The 26,550-nt window shown below is 43.3% G+C and overlaps 1 protein-coding gene across 1 annotated transcript in view; it reads right to left on the bottom strand.

The window, feature by feature from the left end:
• ADCY2 (adenylate cyclase 2) overlaps positions 1-26,550 on the bottom strand; it is a 424,271-nt gene that overhangs the window by 110,329 nt on the left and 287,392 nt on the right. The window contains 9 exon segments of the mRNA XM_021077007.1: positions 2,316-2,396; positions 6,275-6,318; positions 10,448-10,605; positions 10,608-10,623; positions 11,953-12,085; positions 13,156-13,314; positions 17,911-17,944; positions 17,947-18,037; positions 21,431-21,542. Of these exon segments, the coding sequence (XP_020932666.1) occupies positions 2,316-2,396; positions 6,275-6,318; positions 10,448-10,605; positions 10,608-10,623; positions 11,953-12,085; positions 13,156-13,314; positions 17,911-17,944; positions 17,947-18,037; positions 21,431-21,542 (828 nt within the window).

Genomic DNA, 26,550 nt, shown 5'->3' on the forward strand with positions numbered 1-26,550 from the left:
TCTAACCCAGGAACTTCCATATGCTGCAGGTGCGGCCCTAAAAAGACAAAAACAAAACAAAACAAAACAAAAAAAACCCAAAAAACCAACAAAATACAAAAAAACAAAACCCCACAAAGGTGGTAACTAAGTGTGTATTTGAATACTAAATGGCACAGCATAAACAGACAGTTCACCAACAACCTTGACAAAAATAAAGCAAAGCCAATGATTGTCCTTTCCAACGATTCCTTCTGGGGCATCATTTTCAAGGTGGGCACCAAAGTAGTCTAACAAGTTATGGGTCTTGCATGAAGACATGTTGAGACTGATTTTATACATTCTTTTTTTTTTGGTCTTTTTAGGTCCGCGTTGACAGCATATGGAAGCTCCCAGGCTAGGGGTCAAATAGGAGCTGTAGCTGGCCACAGCCACAGCAACACCAGATCTGAGCCTTGTCTGCAAACTACACCACAGCTCACGGCACCACCGGATGCTTAACCCACTGAGGGAGGCCAGAGACTGAACCTGCAAGCCACATGGCAATGGATTTGAATTGGATTTGTTTCCCGGAGCCACAACAGGAACTTGCTACATTCTTTCTTATTATTACGAGCAGCATTGTAAACTAAACTTTGCCAGGGGACAAGATTTCTTCTTTCTTCTGATGCATTTTATCCCAGTTGGTCACAGCGCAGCCACTGCTATTTCCTCTGGTTGAATAAACCCACATTGTGTGAAATCAGACTGCCCTGAATTTAGCTGCCAGGACATTTCCGGTAATCATCGTGTCTCAGTTGTGAGCTGTTGAGGGTTCCACCAGGGCAGAGTCAAGACGGTTTTTCACACTGATCGTGGTACCAGGCAGGGCGAAGCATCTGTCCAGGGACTGCTGACGTGCCCTGAGCACTCGATGATGGCAGGTGGAAGGCTTTATCTACTTGGGGCGTACAAAGGGGAACCAGGCAGGTGTGCATTCAATGTGCCAGCAGGTCTGAACGGCAACCCTAGCCCCACCAAGATAGTTTACTGTGTACATATGCAATTCCAAACACACACACACACACACACACTCATGTGATTCTTAAGTCCCATACATAGTCTAAAATGAACACTTACTAGGAAGCGTCTAGAAGAGTCATGCATTTTGCAAAGCTGTGTAACTTAATTTTGGAGGCAGAGTTCTAGCTGAAAATCATTTATACATTTCCCTGAGTCAATATTCATGATAAAAATTAAATAGGTTTTCATAAGGATGAAAACTTTTTCATAGAAGCTTTTCATTTGGATCTGCTAAGGTTTTCACTACAATTTAATTCAACAAACATTTATGGAGCATCTGATGCGTCCTGGGCTCTGTATGGAGTCGTGGACTTCCTGCCCTCCTTGAGTTCAGCCAGGACTGAGTGTAGACTGAGGGGAATTCAAAGGCCAGGGAATACAACCATCCTGTCCAGGCCAGGAAAGCCACCACCTTCTTTAAATCTTTTCTGCCGCATTCTTGGACCATTTAAAACTACAACAGCAATTCTTATTTATTTATTTATTTTGCTTTTTAGGGCCACGCTCACGGCCTATGGACGTTGCCAAGGCTAGTGGTCGAATTGGAGCTGCAGCTGCCCGCCTCTACACAGCCACAGCAACTCAGGATCCGAGCTGAGTCTGCGACCCACACCACAGCTCACGGCAATGCTGGATCCTCAACCACTGATGGAGGCCAGGGATCGGACCTGTATCCTCATGGATGCTAGTTGGGTTCGTTTTTGCTAAACCACACAGGGAACTCCCACAACAGCAATTCTTGACTTCGTAAACTGAACCATCTTTTGCCCTCCAAACAATCAGTCTTTCCCCCGTTGTCTCTGAATTCAGATTCTAATGCTGAAGACCCTCTTCCAGGGTTTAAAACACTGGCTCCTCCAAGCTCTCTGATTTCACAGGGGTGGAGGGGGAAGGAAGAGATGCATTTTGAAGGGAGGGTGTCACAAAATCCAACTTAATCATTTCCCCATGTGGCATCTCTACGGAGTTTTAAAAAAATATATTTCCTGAATACATTATGCTGCACTTTTTCTATGATTACACATCATGTTGTTTATCAGTAATTTACTTGGGGAGGACTTATTAGGCAGGAATTAAAAAAATTTTTAAAGGTGAATGCTATTAACAAAAGCTATTATTAAGGATGATTGAAGTGAAATAAACGAACTGTTGGCTTTGTCATGATAAGTATGACAGAGTCTGGGGTGAAATTCTTTGGGAACATATGTCATTATTTTCAAATAAAAGGGTGGAAATAAGAGGTGAATGATAATTTAAGATGAAAAAGTACTCACTTTTGTGCATTGATTCCATCAATTGCTTGAATCATCCTTTCGTTCAATTCCTCTTCAAATCTTTTCTTCTGTGACTTGGTTCTGTAGGAAGGAGGAAATATTTGGGGTGAGACTCTTAATGACTACACGAAACAGTACGCCTATTGTTCCATGAAGCCAAAACCTCTATCCAATTGTTTATTGAATTAAAAAAAGAAGGAAAACAGCTTCTTTATTAACATATAGACACTTTGGGGACTGAAGGACCTGACTAGAGTCCTTGATGCAGGAAAATGTCGCCTTACCACTCACTTGGAGTGAAATTAAAAAAGCAATATTGAAAGACAGGAACTTTCTGTCCTAAGAGATGCACTATTCTTTGAATTGTTGCCTTTATAAACTTTATTTTATGATAGAACATACTGGCTTTGGAAACTCCCTTGCAAAAATCTGGTTTGCCTGACAAAATAATCCCTCCTGTTCCTGTTTTCCTTGGTTGGTTTTCAAGAATTTGCAGAACTGCAGTCTTATTGGAGACACATCAAAGCTTAATGGTATGTATCTAAACGCACCTCAGGTTTCGAAAAAGCACGATTCACAGAAAACCCAGACCACTCACTTGATTTCAGAAATGAATGATCTTCAGCCATAAAATAAAATGCTTTGCAAAGAACCTGGGCCAAAAAAAATAATGCGTTCTCTAAGGTGAACTGGACAATTAGTATGAAAATGACATAAAGGAGAAAATCGATGTAATACTGGTTTTGCAAAGTTGAACACCTACTGCAAAGAGTAGAAGCACAGCCTGGCCCTTCCCGAGCGGGCCTGAATCAGCCTGCGTCTGAGTCTAACGGTGGACAAGTCACCTAGTCCAATGACAGTGGGCAGGAGGAGCCTCTGTGTGGCCGTGGCTTAAATTACTCACAGAATAGCCCTTCTACTTTGGGATAAAAATAATACTTTTCTGGGCTTAGAAGGCCTCTCTGTATAGGTAAGAATAGTATTAAATATGCAATGTCATTTTTATCTGTAATTAAATCTCATGGAATTATCATTAATGCGATGGATGGGTAACCCCACTATATGATATCACTGTCTGTGGAGTCACACCTTCTTTCAACAGGCCAAGGGCAGTCTGGGTTCTAAAGCAGAACGATATTAAACGATGCACCTACAGATGCAAAGCCAGTGGAATTAACTGGTTTTAGCCCAATTCCCAGCTACCCTGGGAGGCAAATTAATTCTGATCCTTCTTTTATAAAAAGCAAGGCCCCTGAGCAGGCACCTGCTGCGGCTCATGGTCATTTGTGGCTGAAGAGCAGCCTTGGTCTTCGGTGCTTCATTTTCTGTTCATCAGCTCTATGCCTGGACTTAAAGATTCTTGACTTCGACTTCGTGGCTTTCTTTTTCAAGAAGAGTCACCAGGTCTAAGAAGGACCAGCATAGGTGTCTGGGGCTCACAGGAAAACTTAATCCTTCCATCTTAAGTCTGAGGCTAACAACGGCGCTGTCTTTGTGCATGTGGGGAGGACTAGCTTAGCTGGTGCCCACGGGGTCGTCAACAGAGTAAATGTGGTACAGGATGCAGCCAGTGAATAAAGAGTCTTCCTTTGTATTTTAACACAATAAATATGCATCCTTTGTGTTCACTGATTTTGTGGACAACAGTTCCTAAGAGAAGGACAGTTCCCTTGTCTCTGTAGTTTGGGGACCTCTGCTACCGAAATGAGTTCCTCTCCACTCTCTCTTGGGAGTATCTTCCTGACCCGTCCCACCCCAGACTTGGGCCATAAGGTCTCTGGAGGCCCAGAAGAGGTCCTGCTTGTCTCAGATAACGGGAGGCTGGGTCACGGCCAGGCTGGAGGCTCAGGGAGGTTTTATGACATCGGCCATGATACAGAGGCAGCACGCGCCAGGGAAGCCCGGATGAGGCTGCCTCGAGCTCTCTCCATGAGGCCTGGGGGCACCAAAGACCAGCCTCCCCAGAGGATGGGAGGCAGATATGGAACAGGCTCTTAAGAGACCAGGCAGGGCAGTAGAGCAGCTGGGACCACAGGTTTCGGCATCACCGAGTCCAGACACAAAGCCCGGCCTCGCCCGCTGCCTGACTCTAGGCCTTCTCCTAACCCAGCACCTTGGTTGGTTTCTTCCTTCCTAAAATGAGGCTGGCAATGCCAGTGATGCCCTGATGCTGTAGGGATGAAGGAAGATCTTCCACAGGCCTGGTACAAACAAAAATGATGGCTACTGATCACTGTCTTTCAGAGGCACCCTTCGCACAAGACACTGCCCACACCTTACTGTCGCTGCACCAAGGGTTTCCCACAATCATCCCAGGAAATTGACCCCCAAAGCAGAACTGCAGGGAGGAGCAGAGAGCTCACAGGACATGTCACATACAAAACAAAAGGACGTCCGTGACATTGTTGTAGACAGCTGTTTGCAGATGTGTTAATCTCTTATTGGCCTCAAGAGTCAAGCTTTCGCAAGGTACATTATGGGGTCCAACGTATTTCTTTTCTCTTTCTTTTTTTTTTTTTTTTTTTTTGCTTTTTAGGGCTGCACTCGTGGCATATGGAAGTTCCCAGGCTACGAGTGGAATCAGAGCTGTAGCTGCTGGCCTACACAGCCACAGCAATGCAGGATCCAAGCCGCGTCTGGGACCTACACCACAGCTCACAGCAATGCCGGATCCCGAACCCACTCAGCGAGGTGAGGGATTGAACCCGCAAGCTGAAGGTTCCTAGCTGGATTCATTTCCACTGTGCCACGATGGAAACTCCCAACAAATTTCTTAAATTAGCTTAAATTCTCTTTAATTTGGCATTTGCCACTTAAAAAAAAAACAACACTTCAAAAATCCGTAAGTCCAATTTTCCTTGTGACATAAGACTAGGAGTGTTACATGTCAGTGTTAAGATTTCAAATTATGCACAAAATACTAGTTAGAGCTCCTTACCACGCAAAGCCACACAGAGGGCTTTGGAACAGCACGCACTCTTTGTAAAGATTTGGCAGGAAATGATCTAACTAATTATGTTCATCTTTTTACTTGGAAACAATGCATTTTCTATAGGAGTAACTTCAAGTCTCGGTGGGGAAAGAAAGGTTGATGAATCTGGAGCCTCCCGTTAATTATCCTGACATCTTCAGTAGAAATACTTAACTTCCGTGGTGGCTCAGTGGTAACGAACCTAATATCCATGAGGACGCGGGTTCAGTCCCTGGCCTTGCTCAGTGGGTTAAGGATCTGGCATTGCCGTGAGCTGTGGTGTAGGTCACAGACGTGGCTTAGATCTGGTGTTGCTCTGCCTGTGGCATAGGCCGGGGGCTACAGTTTCGATTCAACCCTTAGCTGGGAACCTCCGTGTGCTGCAGGTGCAGCCCTAAAAAGAACCCCCCCCCAAAAAAGGGAAAATACTTAACTTCCAAGCCGATGCTAAAGTAACACTCTGAGCCCAAAGCAGGAGGGACAGAGACAAACAAAAGGCTTAGTGCCTGTGATGTCATGGAGGAAAACACAGAGACCCCAGACATTGGCGGAAAGTCTTTATTCTTTTTTTTTGAGCAGGGTGGGTAAGCTCCTCTTTTCATTCCAGAAAGCTGGACTTAATCTTGCTTTTATCTCTAGGTTTCAACCCCCCAAAATGTCATTTTAAATAACATATTAATTTTAAGGAAATTCAATGTTTCACTACTAAGACAAGTCATTTTAAGAAAACAATGAAAACATCTAAAGCATTTACTAGAAGTATTTTTCCTTCTCTCTCTCTTAACTCTCATACAACGACACCAGTGATCTTATTTTTAGAAGCTGAAAGCAGTTTAACAGGGCTTTTCACAAGGAGCTGCTCTTTTTTTTTTTTTTCCCAGAAGAAGTAGCCTTCAAAATTACTACAATTGATGATAATTACCCTTGGAGATAAATAAGAAAATAATCAAGCCTTTAATAAAAATAGAAGGCGAAAGATATACTGTACCTTAAAGTGCGATTTTGAAAACTATGCTGACCCATTGGTACATCCTATTAAAAAAAAAAGGGCATTAGATGCCAAAAAATGTACTTTAAGGATCATGCAATAACAACGTATGACATATTCCTTCTTTTATCATGGAAAATATCATTTTGGTAACAAATAATTGTCCATGCAGAGAAAAAGAACTTCATTATAAATGTGAAACAAGACCAAAAATTCAGTTTATGTTCAGACTCTTGGGGCAATCTATACATTCTGGAGGTTAGCTGTATTGGGATTATTTGAATTTCTAATACATACGTTCTGACATTTGCAGATGTGATTTCACACAATGCATGCACAGAATCGTTTTAAAGTTATGGCAGATGACAAATAAGGTGGAACTGGAGTTTTGGCATCAGACAAAAATTTAGACAATGCTTTAAAACACACATCACAAAATCTATAGTCAATCCTTATCACTGATCTGGGCTGTTAAGAAATGGGACCACTGGTTAAGCAGGTGAAACTGCGAATCATTTACCAAAAAGGAGAAATCTATGTATGAGTGCTGGAGTTCCTAAAAAAGGCCAGTGAGAAGGAGGGAGATAGGGTCAGAGTTTATTGGTGGAGCGTCCTACTGCCAAATGCTCAATAAAAGACCTAGAAAAACACAAGATTCTTTTTTTTCTCTTTTGGCCACCCAGAGGCATATAGAGGTCTCAGGCCAGGGATCAGATACGAGCCATGGTTGTGACCTGTGCCGCAGCCATGGCCATGACAGAGCCTTTAACCCACGGAGCCGGGCGGGGGATCGAACCTTCAGCCCAGTGCTCCAGAGACACTGCGGATCCCATTGTGCCATAGCAGGAACTGTGTATGTTTGTATGTTTTCAGTGGAAATGAAAAAAAAAAGCTATAACAAAGCAGCTGCAAGGAAACTTTTCTTCATTGCTTTGATCTCCAAGGTTAGATTAGGAAATGTGTGTAGCCTAGGAGAAGGCAAGGCTTAAAAAATAATAACTGAACTCCAAGTTTTATCATGTCATGTGAAATCATGCACTATTTACCAGCTCTAGCAACGTTACATCAAGAATCAATGAAGTTCTGGAGCTCCTGTTGTGGCGCAGTGGAAACGAATCTGCCTAGGAGCCGTGAGGTGGGGGGTTGATCCCTGGCCTCCCTCAATGGGTTAAGAAGGATCTGGTGTTGCCGTGGGCTGTGGTGTAGGCCAGCAGCTGTAGCTCTGATTTGACCCCTAGCCTGGGACCTCTATATGCCGTGGGTGAGACCCTAAAAACAACAACAACAACAAAAGAATTAATGAAGTTCTGCATAGGGATTAGACAAAAAAAAAAAAAAAATGCTGGCCATGAAAACTTTGACTCTGGGATGTAATTAATAGGAAAGACAATGGGGTCTTTCTGAAAGTAAGGGACACTGCTGAGTTAGTCTGAGGGGTTCATAACTTAACCAAAGCCTCAGGATTTTCTTAAGATGCCCTCTGTTGCTACTAAGCCAGGCCCTAGGCTCTGTATCTGGGACTGGTGAGGCTAGAGGTCCAGAAAACTGACTTTGTTCCAGAGAGCCTCTGATTTTTTTTCCTTCATTTTTACAAGTTTTATTGACGTAGAGTTGATTTATAATGTGCTGATACTTTCTGCTGTCCAACAAAGGCATTCAGTTATACAAACACAGATCCTCTGATTTTGATATGCAACTTCCTGAAACTCAAAGCACTAGCCAGTTGCAACTCTCTCTTGACGGAAGGGGCTCCCCTAACACCTAACAACAGATTGAAGTCAGGCTGAAATCTGTCCTACTGTGCCCTGCTGAGATAGTAAGGGGGACAGTCGCTCTTAAGTCTTGAGACAACAAAGACTGACCAGAACACCACAACACCAACACCACACCTGGAAAAGCAAGATCTTAGGTTCACAGGTGCACATGTGAAGCAGCACCGAAAACCATGTTTTAATACTTAGGTATGATTCTTATTTCTGGAAAACCAACCTACTAACCAACCAGCCAACTGTTGTTGGTCTGTAACAAATCAATAAGGGATATAGTTATGCGACCTCAGCACTAATACTAAATGCAGTATTGGGGTAAAGTTGTCCAATTTTTTTTTTTTTTTCCAAAAGAGTGATAGAAGCATTCATTTTCTCTGACAACCAGATCTTAGAGTCTTAGGATGCTTCTCCTCTAACAGGCCCAGTTGCTGGAAGGCTCCAGGGCCTCCATCTCCACTCACGGGCCCTTTTCTCTGCTTATGACCTCACCCAGCTCCACGGTCTCCAACAGAACCTGAAACCTGACAGTTCTCCCACCCACACTCCCCCTGGGGCCTCTGCCCTGCCTCTGGGACCAGTACATCCACTTTCCAACTTCCTAGCTGCATTTCGAGGTGGAAAGGCGTCCTGATTTGAAGCTGTCCACCAGCAAAGTCTTGGTTTCCCACCCCCCACCCTCTGGCTTTCCCCGAGTCTCTGTCGTCTCAGTTAATGGCATCGTCCTTCTAGGCGGGCAGCCAAACGAGTGCGGATTCATCTTGATCCTCCTTTTCACACGAACCCACTCCATCACCATGTCTTAGTTGCTTCACGTTCAGACTGTACCCTGAATTCGCTTCTCACGGTTTCCATCGCTAAAGTCTAAGCCTAAGAGGACAGGCTCCTTACCGAGACCCCCGCAGGCCTGCTCCAGTACCCACAGCGGTCTTTGCACAACACCCTTCCCTTGCTCAAGACCCTCCACGGACTTGCCATTATAATCAGAATAGATTACACATGATTGCTCGGAGCCTCTCGTCCTAAAGCCTCCCGTGGCTCACGGCTGATGACACCACAGCCACCCCAGCCTCCTTTCTGCCCTCAAAGACACCGGCTCATTTCCATCTCAGGGCCACTGAATTTGTTCTGCCACCTCCTCTCCAACGGACCCCTCCCCTTTTCGAGACGTCCCCAGCCCCCGACCCAGAGTGGCCACGCCATTCAGTCCCCAAGACCCTGCTCCATTTCCTCTTCGGCATGGCCCTCAGCAGCCCCTGGAGTCACCTCGTTTGTTTATTTGTTTCCCCAACAGGATGCAAATTCTTCTAGGACCTTCCCTGCTGGTCTCTGTTGGCTGCCTGATGGATCCTGAGCTTCCATCGCATCATTTATTTTTTAGTGGGGGAAAAAAACAAACAAACAAGGAAGTTGAAGAAGAGAGAGAACTAAGTCAACACAAGAAGGCTGAGCCCTGCCTGTAGGGCATGGCTGTCTGACTGTGACATGCGGGGGAACCGGGGACACTGGGAGACAGAACAGGTCCGCTTCTCCCTCCCAGCTGGGTAGGCGTCTTTCTAATCAGCTGCTAAGAGGGATGTGACACCCCATTTTCTTTTTTACCTCAACTGTATCCCTCGGACTGTGAACGCCCTTCTCTGTGAATTTCACTCAGCGATTGTTTTAAAATTTACCCCTGGGATTCTTCTAAGTGCTCCATTATATTCACTTTTCTCCCATCTTATGAATTTTTCTATCGTCTATCTGCATTTTGGCCACCTTATTGGAAACGCCCCTGCTGTAAGGAGCAGAGGGACTTGATTCTCTGGTGGCAGTTGGAATGATATAAATAAGGAACTCCAGCAATAGAATGTCTATGGCTTCCGACGCAGCCTGAACTTGTATGGGTGACAAAGCGAGTTTAAATGCAGCGGCTCCAACTCCAAGAACATCACGCCTCCTTCTGTTCTTTGATTAAGATGCTCAGGCTTTCTGCGTGATGAGAGCAAAAGCACAACACAAACCTGGATTTTTTTTAAAAAAAAAAACGAGTTCAATTCACTTGCTACTGTTGCTTGTAAATAGCACCGTCTTGGGTTATAAAGTTATAATGTGGAAGCTACGCCAGCTTCAAACCCTCCGCCAGGTGGAGCTGCCCAAGGAGCCGAAACGGTCCTTCGCCTTCCACTTTCCATCACCTTCCATCACGAACAACAGAAAAGGATAGAAAAAAAAAATCCAAACCCTCAGCCAGGCAGGGTTGGTGCCCACCGATGAGCTGACGGCTGTTTGTAAGAGGCAAACACCTCGTAGAAGATGCTGAGCTTGCCTCGTGACAGACAGAAGTTGTTTTGGCAGGAGATGCCTGTTGGGGGACCAGCTTTCACCCAGCTCCAGGGTGTCCCAGGGCCCAGCTCGGAGGCCTTACCGTGGTGCTGATCTTGCCGTTCTCTGTGGTCATGCTGTCTCGGTGATGCAGATGGGCGAAGGGCTTGGCCGCCCCCCAGGACTCCAGGTAGCGGGTCATGCGGACAGAGGCCCTCATCTTGGCTCCATCGAGGGTGTGGCGAGGTCTGAAGAGGTGCTGGGACTCCGTCTTTCTCCCTTGGGGTGAGAACAGAGCGTTAGCCCTGTGCGCCCGGGGTGCACCCTTCCCTCGCCCTCCCCTGCCCTGTCCCCCTCCAGAAGCTTCCCTGGATTCAGCAGATTCCTCTAGCATCACGCCTCTCCCTTTCCCTGGCTTCTGCCTGCTTTCCTTTCGGAAGAGACTGGTATTCAGTGTCACAAGCTGTTGGAGCTGAGTGATTTTTTTTTTTTTTTTCCTGACAACAAAACTTACCTGTAATTGAAATGTAGGAAGCAACAATGAGCATTTTAAGGGACATCTTCATAAAGTTAATTCTTAAACAGAATATGCTGATCTGTTTCATTGTTTGCTTGATGGTTGGGCCTTTTTCATCTTTTCCACAAGCGGCAGCTGTTCGAGTTTAGGGCTGTTTTCTGATGCCCAAGAGCTTGAATACCAGTGTTTTGATGTTCTTTGCCTGGACACAGGGTCCTGTGTATGCATTTTTGTTCTTTTACCTTTTCCCTGTGCCACCCCCTGCCCCGTACCCGGCAGTTTCCTGCTAGTCACCCATCTATCTCCAGATCAACCATCTAGTTAGTTGGAAGTTGGTCACCAAAGGTGAAACGGGGGTTTCAGGACGTCTGTTGTGAGTAAACGTCCATAAACTTGACCTTATCGATTCCGCCATATTGGTTTTGACAACTGAGGGGTGTTTCTTGCTGCTCTCTGCGCTGTTTAGCAGCCTGTGATTTGGAGGAAGCTACAGAGCTTGTTTCTTCTCTGTAAACAGCAATAATACTCATTTGGCAGGAATCTGAGGTGGGTTAAAAGAGATGAGCGTACAAAGCCCCCCTGCTCTGGCCTGATGTGTGTGAAGAGTAAGAAACTGCAACTGTCTACTTGGGATGGTTGGGGTTCCAGGTAAGGGAGGTTTTTCTTGCAGCAGAGTTATCATGTCCCTGAGCAAAATCTTTATCTTTATTTAATTCCCCAGCTGCCAGGAGGGGCCCATCACGCACTAGCATATACACTGATTAACATCAAAGAACACATATGGCCTTGTGATACGGACCTTATTCTTTGCACAGACACGGGCAATTCACTTCAACTGTTTCTTTAATAAAAATCTGAATTCACTGTTACGAAATACATAGGCATTTCAAGTCACTTTAGCGGCATTTCAAGTCACTTTAGCGGCAAAGACAAAAAAAAAAAAAAAAAAAAAAAAAAAAAAAAAAAAAAAAAAAAGACTAGCAAAGAATTTCATTGCTTTTTGACTACAAAATACTTTCCGTGTCAGTAACTGCCCTTTTCACTTTTAATCACAGACGTCATAGGCTAATTGCAGACTCTCTAATACTGACCTTGGGGTTGATTACAAAGTAGGTCTTCACCAGGTGCTGCTTTAAATATGGGTCCCTGATGTCACCATCTCCGTCCTCCACTTTATAAGCCCCGTTCAAGTGTTCCAGGGTGACGGAAGAAATGTGAACACGCCTGAAATTCCATTTTAAAACACGATCAAGACATAGAAGAAGCATGCAGGAAGATTTTCTATGTATTTGTGGTTTCAGAAAGAAGTTCTTTTGTTTCAAGTGAAGGAAGGCTATATATGTTCTTGGTAAAATCTACTGCAATCAAAGTTTATAGTCTGTTAACCGCTGCTTTGGGAAGATGCTTCCAGATGTGTCATGAGCTACTGATGTTTGGGGGTCTCTGTACTCAAGGAAACCTGCATGGTGAATTAGAGCAAGGAAAACTTGATCATATGGAGCTTCTGGTTATAAGGATATTTCTTGGAAATGCATGGCAAAGTCATTTTAGGAAGTGTGCTGATGGGAGTTTCCGCTGTAGCTCAGAGGTTACAAACCCGACTAGTATCCATGAGGATGTGGGTTCAATCCCTGGCCTTGCTCAGTGGGTTAGGGATTCGGCACTGCCATGAGCTGCAGTGTAGTTTGTAGATGCAGCTTGGATCCCATGTTATTATGGCTGTGGTGCAGGCTGGCAGCTGCAGCTCTGATTCGACCCCTAGCCTGGGAATTTCCATCTGTTGCAGCTGCGGTCCTAAAAAAATAAAATAAATAAAAAGGAAAGTGTGCTGATCTACATAAAAGAATGGGCTTTCCTTCTCAATTCTTGCTCTCGTGCTTCTCCAAAGTACAGCATTTGCATCAAGATTCTCTTGTCATCCTCCCAGGTGGTACTGTTTGCATATTTGAATAGTACTGGTTTCAGAGGTTATCAATAATAGCGAAATGCCATATATCTGCACTGCATTATAACCCATCCTTAACTTAGGTTTCTTGTCATGAATATGCAAATAAGTAAAAGTCTATAATTTAGGTTCTGAAATCCACCGTCTTTGATCATGGGTCCTGGGGGGTGGCGGGACGGGCTTGAGAGTTCCTGTTTATCTTACTAATGGAAGAGGCCGCGGGGCATGAGTTACACGATACTCACCAAGGCAAGAGAAATCACTGAGCATGAACAGTCTGTAACCGGATAATCCATTATTCCTAACCATGTGACATGCTTGAAGAGAGAAAGCCAGTGTCCTGCCTTACCCAGGGACCCCTCCAGCTTCCATGTGGTTGGCCAAGGTGACGTCATGCGACCACACATCGTACTGCCACTTCTGCAGCCCAATGACGCCGCAGAGGACGTTTCCCGAATGCACTCCCACGCGCATGTTGATGTCAACTCCAGTGGCGTCCCTCACTTTCCTAAAGAGAAAGGTCACATCACTCTTCAGGTACATCCTCTTCCATGAATTCTAGGCCCATCCTCTGGGCCTTTCATTATTCAGAATTGCTCAGACTGTTGGAAAGACTGTCATGAATTCCTCTTGTGGCAGAAGGTTGCCACTCTGGGACAGGAGGAAGGGCTTTTTCTCTGGTCCCTACCCGACGACACCACAAGTGCCGAGCCAGCGCTCTGGCTGGTGGAGCATCAGGCTGGCTGTGCCAGGACACAGCACTCAACAAATAGGAAGTGAGCATCTATCATGTGCTGACTCCTCCTCGGCGTTTTCACACTAGACACATGTGATATTGCTTTGTAGTGTCCGGAACAGGCTTAGATGCCATGGGCGATTCTAGTGCTTAGTGTAATTATGTCCCCAGTGAAAATTTTCTGTCGATGAGAGACAATACAGCTGATTTGTGAGCTTAATGATGACTTTGGTCTGAATAGGAATTAAAAAAAAATAACCACAAGATGAAAGATTTTCAATGGTGCACATTCTTTAACAAAAAAAGAGAAAAAAGTACCCTTTGAAAAGCTTTAATAATGCATAGAGTATCATTAAAATGAATCTAATGTAGGATCCCTGGTGGCTCAGTGGGTTAAGGACCCACCTTTGTCCGTGCTGTGGCTTGGGACTGATCCCTGGCCTGGGAACTTCCCCATGCCATGGGCGCGCCCCCTCCCCCCAGAAACGAATTTAAAAAATCATTACGACAACACTTTAGGACCGTGTCACCAACTCCTTCAGAGAGGCAAATGACTAACTTCCTTTCAGGGCAAGTGGAAATGCTTGGTAATACGTGTTTCAGCCTGTTCAATACTTTCAGCAATGAAAATACTATTGCAAAAGAAGAGGGCAGGAAGGTATCTCTAATTCCATGAAGAGAATCACCCGAGAAGAAACGTGAAGGGAAGCAATGCCGCCACCGATCACAACACAGCAAGGGAGAAGGGTTGCCAGGTGTGGGATACAGTAAAACAACTTGAAACGTCTCAAAATGACCCAGGTCTGCAGGCCACACTTAAATGATGAAAATGACATCATCGGAGCATATGATAAAAAAGAAATGGATCCAGGATGGGAAAATAAATGATCTCTTGAAAAAAAAAAAAAAAGACTATAGATTGATTCTTTCCCTTCCCTTCTTCCTTTATTTTCTGCTTTTATTTTTGGTTTTTCATTAAAAAAGACAACAAGCTACTTGGGTCACGTTGCAAGTCCTGCTCCTGTGAGAAGCATCCACACGACACAGGAGGCTTGCCCTGGCCCCCCGCCTTCCATCAGCAGTGGGTGCTGACGGCTTCCTGGGCACTGCCGGGTCCTCCCCTCCAGGCCTTCGCTCACAATGCTTCCTCTCTGCCCCCCACTCCTCTGAGCACCCCCGTGCTGACAGGGCCTGGGAGTTGCGAGGCCCGTCTGTGACACAAGTGACTGGTTCATGATTCAACTCTTCAATGCCATCTCCATGCGCTTCCTGTCTTTTTCAGAAAGATGCGTTGATCAAGGGTTCCAATGACTTGACCAACCAAATATTTTAATGCATGTAGACGAAATCTGTGATCTATAGAAAAATGTTGAAATAATGACTTAGAGCTTGCAACAATAGGAGATGGTCTTTCTAATTTAAGAGTTTAAGAGGAACCCTTAGTCGCTTACAAAATCAGGGTCTGAATATTACTGCCTTGATGAAGAACAGTTTACATTTCCATGAGAGGGGGGAAAAAAAAAGTCTCACTAAGCACTGGGAATATCCCCAAACTGCAGCTGAAGTATTCCTGTACATGGTGACTTGGAATGAGACACTGAATGAACGTGGAGGTCCCAACACAGAGGGAAATACACAGGCAACGTTCCTGGACCCACATTGCTGTTCCCATGAAAACCTGAGATAGTGGCACACGGTTCTAAGCACCTAGTGCATGCTTGCCAGCTTAAAAAAATTAAAACTCCTGTATTCATGCTCATCTTATGCTTTAAGCAATGGGAATGGAATTGCTCATCTTTGTATGTGAGAGAACAAAGAATTTCTGAAATTGTTGAAGTGCTCCCTCTTTCCCTGGCTTGTATTGGGGTTGGAGCAAAACAAACCATTACTGGGTCAATTTATCAACCGTATATGAGCCAAAGAGGTGAAATATAACAGAGGAATGAGGCAGATCATGGGGACACATGGCCACTAAGACTTGAAGCTTAGGAGTTCCTGCTGTGGCTCAGCAGGTTAAGAACCCAATGTAGTGTCCATGACGATGCAAGTTCAATCCCTGGCGTCACTCAGTGGGTTAAGGATCCGGTATTGCTGCGAGCTGTGCCACAGATGTGGCTTGGATATGGTGTTGCTGTTGCTATGGCTGTGGTGAAGGCTTACAGCTGCAGCTCTGATTCAACTCCTAGCCCGGGAATTTCTATATGCCCCAGGTGGGCCATAAAAAGAAAAGAGAAAAAAAAAAAAAAAAAAAAAAAAGAAAGATGTGAAACTTAAGTTTAGGCCTAAGGAAGCGTTCTGGACGTTTACTCGAGTCTGCTGATATGACTGTGATTCTGGACACATAAAACATGATAAATGGATAAATAAAATGCAGTGCATACATACAGTGGAATGTTATTCCACCACTAAAAGGAAGGAAGTACATACCACAATATGCGTGAATCTTGTCACACATGAAAAGAACAAATATTGCTATGATTCGACTTACATGAATACCTAGAACAGGCAAATTTCTAGAGGCAGAAAGTAGACTCGAGGTTACTAGGGGAGGGGCTAGGAGGAAGGGAATGGGGGTTATTGCTTAGCGGGTACAGAGTTTCTGTTTGGGATAATGAAAAGGTTCTGGAAGTAATAAGCAGTGGTGGTGATGGTTAATCTGACATTTTGAACGTACTTAACGTCACTGACTTGAACCTGTAAAAATGGTTCAAGGACAATATTGACGTTATGTAGATTTGACCACAAGAAATAAATGTAACACCCAAAAAAAAGATATTATTAGCGACCTGGTGACATGCCAGGGGAGAAAATGTCTTTCCCCTAAAGGCTCCTCAACTCACTGGAATTACACAACCATGACAGAACTGGAAACCAGCTGATTTCAAAGCAGAAATTAAGCTTCAGTGAAAGGAAGGATTATTTAACCCAACACGTTATTAATGCATGGAATTTTGTCTTTCACAAAACGCATTCATAGGTCTCATTTCCCCCCAAGTCTGAAATCAACACTGAGGTGGCCTCCAGGGGTGAGTCATAAATTCGAGAAACCATGTTAGTTCTACACGGATTGAATTCGACCACCACTAGACCCATAGTGTTGTGAACAGTTAATTACTTCTGAATAAAGCTTAAAAACATCTTTTAATGTTAGAGAAGACAAATGATGGACTCATGGGAAGAAGCTGGATGGACAGCTCTTTCCCACACAAGGTAGTGAGTCAGAAGCTGAGGCCACAATGACCACCCCTCGAGTTTTGATTCTCCTTTATTCCTCTGCCTCCTCTTCGACCTGCCCCATGGTGGCCTCACAAACGTGGAGCTGGTGGATCTGAACACCTAGGTCTGGTTCTCCGTGGAGGCTGTGGGGTGCCATCATTCTCCCCTGGAAAGGGCTGGAAAATCCACTCATGAACCTTTCAGCTCATCTCAGCCCATGACCAGCACCACAGGGGATAAACACAGTGACAACTTGATTTGTTGCTTTTTCATTTAAAGTCCCGCTGACTCTAACCCTGAGACAAGGAATCAGAACATTAAGCACACATCCCATTTAGATCCAAAATAGGTGCAGAACAGGGGACAATCACTTGAGCAAAAACAGGCAAACATAGGCAATCAAAAATCCCCAAATTGGGGTGCAGGACTCGGGGGAACACACTGCTGGGTATAAGATAGGCTCAAGCATGTATTGTAAACATGGGGAACATGGCTCATATTTTGTAATAACTGTAGATGGAAAGTAGCTTTTAAATATTGTTTAAAATATTTAAAAAACAAAAACCAAAGCAAAAATAAAATACTGAAAGACTTAACCTTGAAATCTTTCAATCACAAATAAGAGCTTTTATCATTTACAAGAATATCTGGCTTCTATGCAGGCACTATAACGAAGTATGCATTATGGTCCCGGCATTGAAAATTAACTTTGAACCTCACCTTCTTATCCCATATTTGCCAACTGTAATGACAACATTATTCTATGTAAGCAAGTCTTCTCTAACAGTACAAGGAAAGAAACTGTAGCTACAACACCGAAAACTATTAGGGATATAAACAGAGACTGCATTCATAGAGCTGAGCATGTTTGACTAGATCAAGTAATTCCTGACTGGATTTTTACACCTGTTGTGCGCTGGTGGTCAAAATTATTTTCTCTCTTCGAATTTGTGTGTGGTCTTACTGTCTGAAATCAAGAGAGATGCTAAGACTATAGACTTTTTCCTAAAGATCAGAGGAGACCTTTAGATTTTTGAAAACTCACCTTGAAACAAATCAAACAGTCCCTTCCCAAAGACTTCTTTGAGTTGTGAGAGGGATAACACATGTGTTAAACAGTTAAAAAAAGCTCTTCCTAAGCATCACACTTACTTTATGGCTTCACACATATCTAGTCCCATCTTACACAGTTCTTGGCGTGGTTGGGCAGCGATATAGGGAGTCCGGACACACAGTAGTAGCAGTCTCCTAAAATTTTTATTCTCATGCATTCATTCTCCTGGAAGAAGAAATCACAGAATTTCAGTTGCCGTCAGCACCTAGATAATGACTCAGAGTTACCAAATATGACCAGGTGCTAATGCTACTGACACTGTCATAAGGAAGAGAGTTTGTGGGGAGAGAGAAATGAGAACGAGTTGAGTTTCCCTTAATTACCCATCCAGATTGAGTCACCCTCATCAGCATGTTCATTTTCTAAAGCAGAAGAATAGGGAAAGGGGTGGAAGGGGAAAGCTGAGAGAATGTTCTGGAATGATTTACACTTAAAACAGCAGAAGAGTGTAAAGAGGACCAGTCTCGTTAGTCCGAACATCTCCAAACACTGACAGTGAAATGACACATTCTATGCAGAACAGAACCTTTCGGGAGATAAGATAATAATCAGAACTCAACTGGAATTAGAATCTTATGTCATTCCCTACCATGCTCACAGTTTTCTTCATTTCTTTTAAAGCTGAAGCAGATTCTTACCTACAGACACGTAGCTCCTGATAAACATCTCTACAATATAATAAGCCACCATTCAACAATGCCAAGTACTTTTTTTTTTTTTTTTTTTTTTTTTTTTTTTTTTTTTTTTTTTTTTTTTTTTTTTTTTTTTTTACTTTAAAACTTAATTCTGATCTGAGGTTAAACCATTTTAATATAAAGCTAGACTAATTCATTCTTTTTCTGGGCGGGTTGTATTTATATAAATATTGACATGAACTTCATTCATATGGGTTAATCCTATATCCTTTCTAACTTTTCAACTAGTTTATAGAGTCTTCGCTCAAAATTAAATAAATAAAGGTGTACCAAACACAATTTTTTTTTTCGTAATACTCACACAGGCTTATTTACAAACTGAACACATTTGAAATACAAAACGAACATAAGATCCTTCTTGTTTTTAAAAATGTGTTAGGATTACAGAAGATTTTGCATGTTTCTTTCTCAGTCTCAGGGAGACCTTGTGTACTTTCGTGCTTATCTATAGCACTACAGATAAGGTATTAGTAACTCTTGATAGCAATATTTTAAATAGTAAAAGGCAAATCATGGCTTATTAATAAGGCTTCATTCTATATTCCTAGATATGTATCCTGAACTTACAAAACAGTAAGATCAATAACAGTGAACTCTTGGCATTCTTATCAATGATCAGTTGACTGTGTACACATGGGTTTATTTCTGTCTCTCTATTCTGTTCCATTGGTCTATGCATCTGTTTCAAGACCAGTATCAAACTGTTTTGATTGCTGTAGCTTTGGAATATATTTTGAAATCAGCAACTATGATGCCTCTAGTTTTGTTCTTCTTGACAAAATTTCTTTGGATATTTGGGGTCTCTTGTGGTTCTGTATGAATTTTAGAACTTTCTTCTATTTCTGTAAAAATTACCATTGGGATTTTGATAGGGATTGCAGTCAATCTGTAGAAAGCTTTGGGTACAATGGACATTTTAGCACGTGGACATGGAATGCCTTTTGACTTATTTGCATCTTTTTATATTTCTTTCATCAATTTTTCTAGTTTTCAGTGTATAAGTCATTCACATACTTAGTTAAGTTTAGATAATGTAAATGGAATTGCTTTCTTTATCTCCTTGTGGGATACTTCATTGTTAATGTATAGAAACACAACTGATTATTTTTTTTTGTCTTTTTTTTTTTTTTTTTTGTCTTTAGGGCATACCCTGGCATATGGAGGTTCCCAGGCTAGGGGTCTCATCAGAGCTACAACTGCTGGCTTTGCCAGAGCCACAGCAACACCAGATCCAACTGTGCTTGCTACCTACACTACAGGTCACAGCAATGCTGGATCCTTAAGCCACTGAGCAAAGCCAGGGATTGAACCTACAACCTCTGGGTTCCTAGTCAGATTTGTTTCCACTACGCTATGATGGGAACTCCAAAACGCAACTGATTATTATACCTGGACTTTGTATCTTGCAACTTTACTAAGTTTATTTATTAGTCCTAACACATTTTTGTGGACTCTTTAGAGTTTTCTACATATAAGCTCATATCATCTGCAAACAGATAATGTACTTTTTTTTTTTTGTCTTTTTGTGGTTTCTTGGGCCGCTCCCGTGGCATATGGAGGTTCCCAGGCTAGGGGTCAAATCAGAGCTGTAGCCACCAGCCTACGCCAGAGCCACAGCAACGTGGGATCCAAGCTGCATCTGCAACCTACACCACAGTTCACGGCATCACCGGATCCTTAACCCTCTGAGCAAGGCCAGGGATTGTGGATACTTGTCAGGTTCATTTCTGCTGAACCACAATGGGAACTCCAAAAATGACTCTTGATTAACTCAAACTTTCAAGACACTGTTTAAGGTTTTTTTCTAAAGATGAGCCCTTCCAAAATTCGATCTCTTCCTCTGGTTTGGTAAAGAAAGGCAACAGAGTGATTTTCGTAGTGATTTTTTCGGATCCCCAGTGAGATCTGTCACAGTCAGTTGTGCCACACAAAGTATTCCATGTAGAGGGTGACCCCAGGGTGACTTTGGGAACATCCACAGCCATTCCTAAGAAGCGTGGCTGGAATATTCTATATTGTTTAAAAGCAAGCCAAATCTCACCACGAACTAAACGTAGAATCAGCTCTTCCTTATGGAAATAATGCATTTTAATACACAGTACGAAGTATTTTTCTTGGGCACAATTCAAAGACTGACTAGAAATGTTTTATGAAATAGAAGTAAGAAGGCTACCAAGAAAGAAAAAAAAACGATCAATATTCCCTCCAAAAACTCTAATAGTTTCAATAAATATGTCTAGAATAAGGTGGCGTATGGTTTTTGATTAGTTGTCATCATTTCCTTTCTGTGAAACGTCCCTTTAATGAGCATACAAATGGCAAATACTGAACTTCCATTTCACCGCAAGTGGCATGAGGGCCAGTGGATAAAATGAGACAACAGCGAATCAAGGGAAGGAAGAAGGCGCACATCCTCTTTAAGGATTTCCCAGGATGCTGTTTGACACTATGAATATGCGAGAGTTGCAGCTGGGGAGGAAATCGTATTTCCAGCTCCTTGACATTGAAATGCCTAAAAAGAGAACCTTAGAACAGCGCAGTGCAGAGAGGTGTGCAAACCAAACCTTGTCAGTGTGAATGTATCTAGTACATGTGCGCTGAATTGTAGATAAGCAGAAGCTTTAAAAATAGATGAAAACACATGCTAATTATATGCTACAGCATTTCTCATTTCCGATGTGGGTTTGAGACTTATCAGGGCTCAATGGCAAATAAATCCAACCAATTTACAAACAACTGATTTACAAAAGCATTCTTAAAGGATGCTTTTACGCAGAGATTGAAAAAAATGATGAGGAGCCAGAGAAAAAGTAAGCCAAAATTTTACGCAGCCTCAAAATAAAAGGCGATTACTAACACTCACCTTTGCGATTTGATCAAATTTACCAAAGAGCTCGTTCAGCATGTGGACCAGTTCTCCTGGGGAGCAGTCGCTGGCCAGCCGGGTGAATCCAACGATGTCCGCATAGAGGATGCTGTGGGGACAAATAAATGGGTGCAATATTTGCAAGTTAACATTCATTAAGAAAGTCATGGCCTATGAGCCAGCAAGTCCACTTCTGGGCACAGAGCCAGACGAAACTACAATTCAAAAAGATATAATGCACCCCTGTGTTCATTGCAGCACTATTCACAATAGCCAAGACATGGGAACAACCTAAATGTCCAGTGGCAGATGAATGGATAAAGATGCAGTACATACACACAGTGGAATACTACTCAGCCATAAACATAATAAAATAATGCCATTTGCAGCAATATGGATGCAACGAGAGATTCTCATACAAGTGAAGTAAGTCAGAAAGAGAAAGACAAATATCATATGATATCACTTATATGCGGAATCTAAAACATGGCACAAAGAACCCATCTACAAAACAGAAATGGATTCACAGACATGGAGAACAGACTTGTGGTTGCCAAGGGGGAGAGGGAGAGAGTGAGATGGACTGGGAGTTTGGGGTTAGTAGATGCAAACTATTACATTTAGAATGGATAAGCTATGAGGTCCGAGTGTACAGCACAGAGAACTCTATCCAGTCTCTTGGGACAGACCATGATGGAAGTAATATAAGAAAGAGAATGTGTGTGTATGCCTGGGTCACTTTTCTATACAGCAGAAATTGGGCCATTATAAATCAACTATACTTTAATAAAAAAAGGAAAGTTATGGTCATTTTTTCACTAAACAAGCATAATTTTTTACATTTAATGAATGAATGAATAAATTAATTTTTGCTTTTTAGGACTGCACCTGTGGCAAATGGAGGTTCCCAGGCTAGGGGTCTAATCAAAGTGGCAGCTGCCAGCCTACACCACAGCCACAGCAACGCAGGATCCGAGCTGCATCTGTGACCTACGCCACAGCTCATGGTAACATGCTGGATCCTTAACCCAGTGAGTGAGGTCAGGGATCAAACCTGCATCCTCATGGATACTAGTCAGATTTGTAACCTGCCGAACCACAACGGGAACTCCTTTTATTTTTTCTTTCTTTCTTGGTTTTTTTTTTTTTTACAGTTTATGTTTATATTTTTATAAGAAAAAAGCTATTTCTCTGGGTAAACTTTCCCATCACAATTTTTTTGTTGTTAAATTTGCATAAGCATTACATCAGGGAAGAAAGGTCACGTGATGCGCTTTCTCTCTTCCAGGCCATTCTTACGGATGACCTGGTGGCTCTCAGGGCAGCTCCTCCCTCTCTTTGGTTTATGTGACTTTCAGTCTGACAGTTCATCACACTATTATCACTCTGATATCAAATGAATATGATTTTATATTATAAGAATTCCTTATGTAGCAGCAGCAGCAGCAAAATAATGAGAGTCAAATCCCGTTTTTATTGACTCAGAGGAGAGATTCTGCATTACTCACTCTCTGCTGGGAAGTCAGATGCAGAGCAGCTTCCTAAAGCTCAGAGTTTAGTCAGGGTGATGCATTAAATAAATATGGATTCCAGACATAAGTGCTGAAAAGAATGTATGTATGTATATAGCTGGGTCACTTTGCTATACAGCAGAAAAGGACAGAACATTGTAAATCAACTGTAATAAAAAATGGAAAAAATAAAAGGTATATGATACACAGAAAAAATAAATTAAAAAGGACACCAACTAACATCCAACTATAAAGATAATGAGTGCTATAAAGGAAGACAGCAGAAGTATAAGTCACCAGTGAGGGTGATGAAAGTGCTAGAAAGTCACTTAGAAAATGATAGTCTTGGAGTTCCTTCGTGGCTCAGTGGTTAACAAATCCGACTGGAAACCATGAGGTTGCAGGTTCGATCCCTGGCCTTGCTTAGTGGGTTAAGGATCCAGCGTTGCCGTGAGCTGTGGTGTAGGTCGCAGACGCGGCTTGGATCCTGTGTTGCTGTGGCTCTGGAGTAGGCTGGCAGCTATAGCTCGAAGAGACCCCTAGCCTGGGAACCTCCATGTGCTGTGGCAGTGGCCCAAGAAATGTCAAAAAAAGACAAAGAAAGAAAGAAAATGACAGTGTCACCATTCACAATAGCCAAGACATGGAAACAACCCAAATGTCCATCAACAGATGATTGGATTAGGAAGATGTGATTGGATTGGAATACTACTCAGCCTTAAAAAAGGACAAAATAATGCCATTTGCAGCGACATGGATGCAACTAGAGACTCTCATCCTGAGTGAAGTAAGTCAGAAAGAGAAAGACAAATAGCATGTGATATCACTTATATGCGGAATCTTGAAGCTTTCCATGGAAAAGAAAATCATGGACTTGGAGAAGAGACTTGTGGTTGCCAAGGGGGAGGTGGAGAGAGTGGGATGGATTGGGGAGCTTGGGGTTAACAGATGCAGATTATTGCCTTTGGAATGAATAAGCAATGAGATCCTGCTGTGTAGCACAGGGAACTATATCTAGTTGCTTATGATGGAGCATGACAATGTGAGAAAGAAGAATGTATACACATGTATGTGTAACTGGGTCACCATGCTGTACAGCAGAAAAAAATAGAATGTATTGGAGAAATTTAAAAAAAATGCAAAGAAAGTGACAGTGCCACTTCTCTTTATGAGATGTACGGGCTGGTGGGACAAATGTGAGATTCCTCCAAGGTTTGTCAGTGTTTGGCCAACTTTGATGGGTCAGGATAGAGAAACACAGCACCAATGTGTCCATTACAGCTTCGCCTACACAACAACATGTTTATGTTTTGATAAAGGACTAATAATGAAGCCTAAAATCCTGCCAGCAATTTGAGATCCAGGTAATGCTTATAGTATAGTTTAAGATGTGTCATGAAACAAAATTACCTACCAATCTACCTGCAATATGGTGTTTTTATTAAAAAAAAAAGTAGTAAATTACAAGTGTTGCTGAGGAGGTAGAGAAATTGGAACTGTTCTGCATCCTAGTAGAAATGTAAAAATGGTACAGCCATTATAGAATTGAGTAGTGTGTTTCCTCCAAAAATGAAACAGAGAATCACCACAGGACCCAGCCATTCCACTCCTAGGTATGTACCCAAAAGAATGGGAAGCAAGGACTCAAACAGATATTGTAAACCCATGTTCACAGCAGCATTATTCACAGGAGGCAAAAGACGGAAATGAACCCAAGTCCATTGACAGATGGGTGGATAAAGAAGCTGGAATATACACACAATGGAATGTTACTCCGTCTCCAAAAGAAATGAAACTCTGACACGTGTTACAATGTGGATGAACCCTGAAGACATTAAATTCAGGGAAAAAGGCAGGCACAAAAGGGCAAATGCTATATGGTCCCATTTACATAAAGTACCTAGAACAGCCAAACCTAGAGCCAGAGAGAGGCACGGTGGCTGCCTGAGGCTGGGGGTGGCCAGAGGTTGTTGTGAGTGTGGGCAGAGCTTCAGTTTGAGACGAAAAAAGGTTCTAGACATGGATCGTGGTGCTGGTCACAAAACAACGTGATTGTATTTAATGACAATGCCCTGTACAATTTACAATGACATTTATTTATTTATTTATTTATTTGTCTTTTTACCATTTCTTGGGCTGCTCCCACGGCCTATGGAGGTTCCCAGGCTAGGGTCTCTTTGGAGCTATAGCCGCTGGCCTACGCCAGAGCCATAGCAATACAGGATCCGAGCCACGTCTGCAACCTACACCACAGCTCACGGCAACGTCGGATCCTTAACCCACTGAGCAAGGCCAGGGATCGAACCTCAACCTCATGGTTTCCAGTAGGATTTGTTAACCACTGAGCCATGACGGGAACTCCTTTTCTGCTTTTTTAGGGCCATATCCATGGCACAGAGAAGTTCCCAGGATAGGGGTCGAATGGGACCTACAGCTGTCAGCCTACGCCACAGTCACAGCAACGTGGGATCTGAGCTGCATCTTCGACCGACACCATAGCTCACAGCAATGCTGGATGGATCCCTAACCACTGAGCGAGGCCAGGGATAGAACCTGAATCCTCACGGATACTAGTCAGGTTCATAACTGCTGAGCCACAATGGGAACTCCCATCAGCACACTTCTTAAAATGCCTTTGCCATGCATTTCCAAAAAATGAAATGAGCCACAAAGGGAACTCCTATGATGGTTTAAATTGTAAATGTTATGTATATTTTACTACAAATAATCAGTGTGGTACCCATTAGCCGGTTCCAGGCAGACCACGGCTTGATCTCTGCTAGAGTTGGCCACACTCTATCTGTGCCAAGTACAAGGCTTGGAGCTTCACCAGGGAGGGAAGACTCGCTCCTCTGATGACAAACAGAAGCTGGGGAGACCTCGGGGCTGGTGGCGGCTGGTGGGGCTTTGGTGTCCTCCATTCAAGATGGCAGATAAAACCCTCCCTACTTCTCCTGTGCTCTCCTGCAGAGGCGGGGATCACAGATGCTGAGCCAAGGTCCAAGAGGAAGCTTTACTGGCTCACAGAGAGAGTGTCTGATCCGGCAGGAGGCAGAGGGAGAATGTAGAATGAGTGGTTGACTCCATGTCTTGTTGACGACCTCCAGGTGCTTCTTGTGTCAATCTTGTGTCAAAAAGTGCAGTGGCTGAAGGAACCCCAAGGAAGGCTGACCACTGATGTCTTAAGCTGGTCCAGAAGTTACTTGACAGCAGGAAGATTCAAACTGTACACAAGCAAGTGTGATGCAATGTCAAAGCTTCATGGAAGCGGGCGCGTTGAGCACCATGGGATCACCTAGGAAGGAAACTTGGCCTAGGCTCTGATCGCATCACACAGTTGAGAAGGATCACTGTGGCTGCAGCACCCTGGGGGTGGGCAGGTCAGTCAGAATCACATTTAATCCTGGAGCGCATAGTGGACAGTCTATAGTGGGGGAAATGGAGAGAGCTGGACAGATGTTGGAGGTTTGCAGGAAGGAGAATGAACCAGGCTTTGCCCTTGACCTGATACTGTGGGGAGTGTCTAGGAGAGGGAAGCAGTGAGGATAAAGACCAGTTTCCGGCTGAGCAAACCAAGGTTTGTGCAAATCAAATCAAGCTTCTAGA

This window comes from Sus scrofa, chromosome 16, assembly GCF_000003025.6.
Source record: "Sus scrofa isolate TJ Tabasco breed Duroc chromosome 16, Sscrofa11.1, whole genome shotgun sequence".
Taxonomy (NCBI): domain Eukaryota; kingdom Metazoa; phylum Chordata; class Mammalia; order Artiodactyla; family Suidae; genus Sus; species Sus scrofa.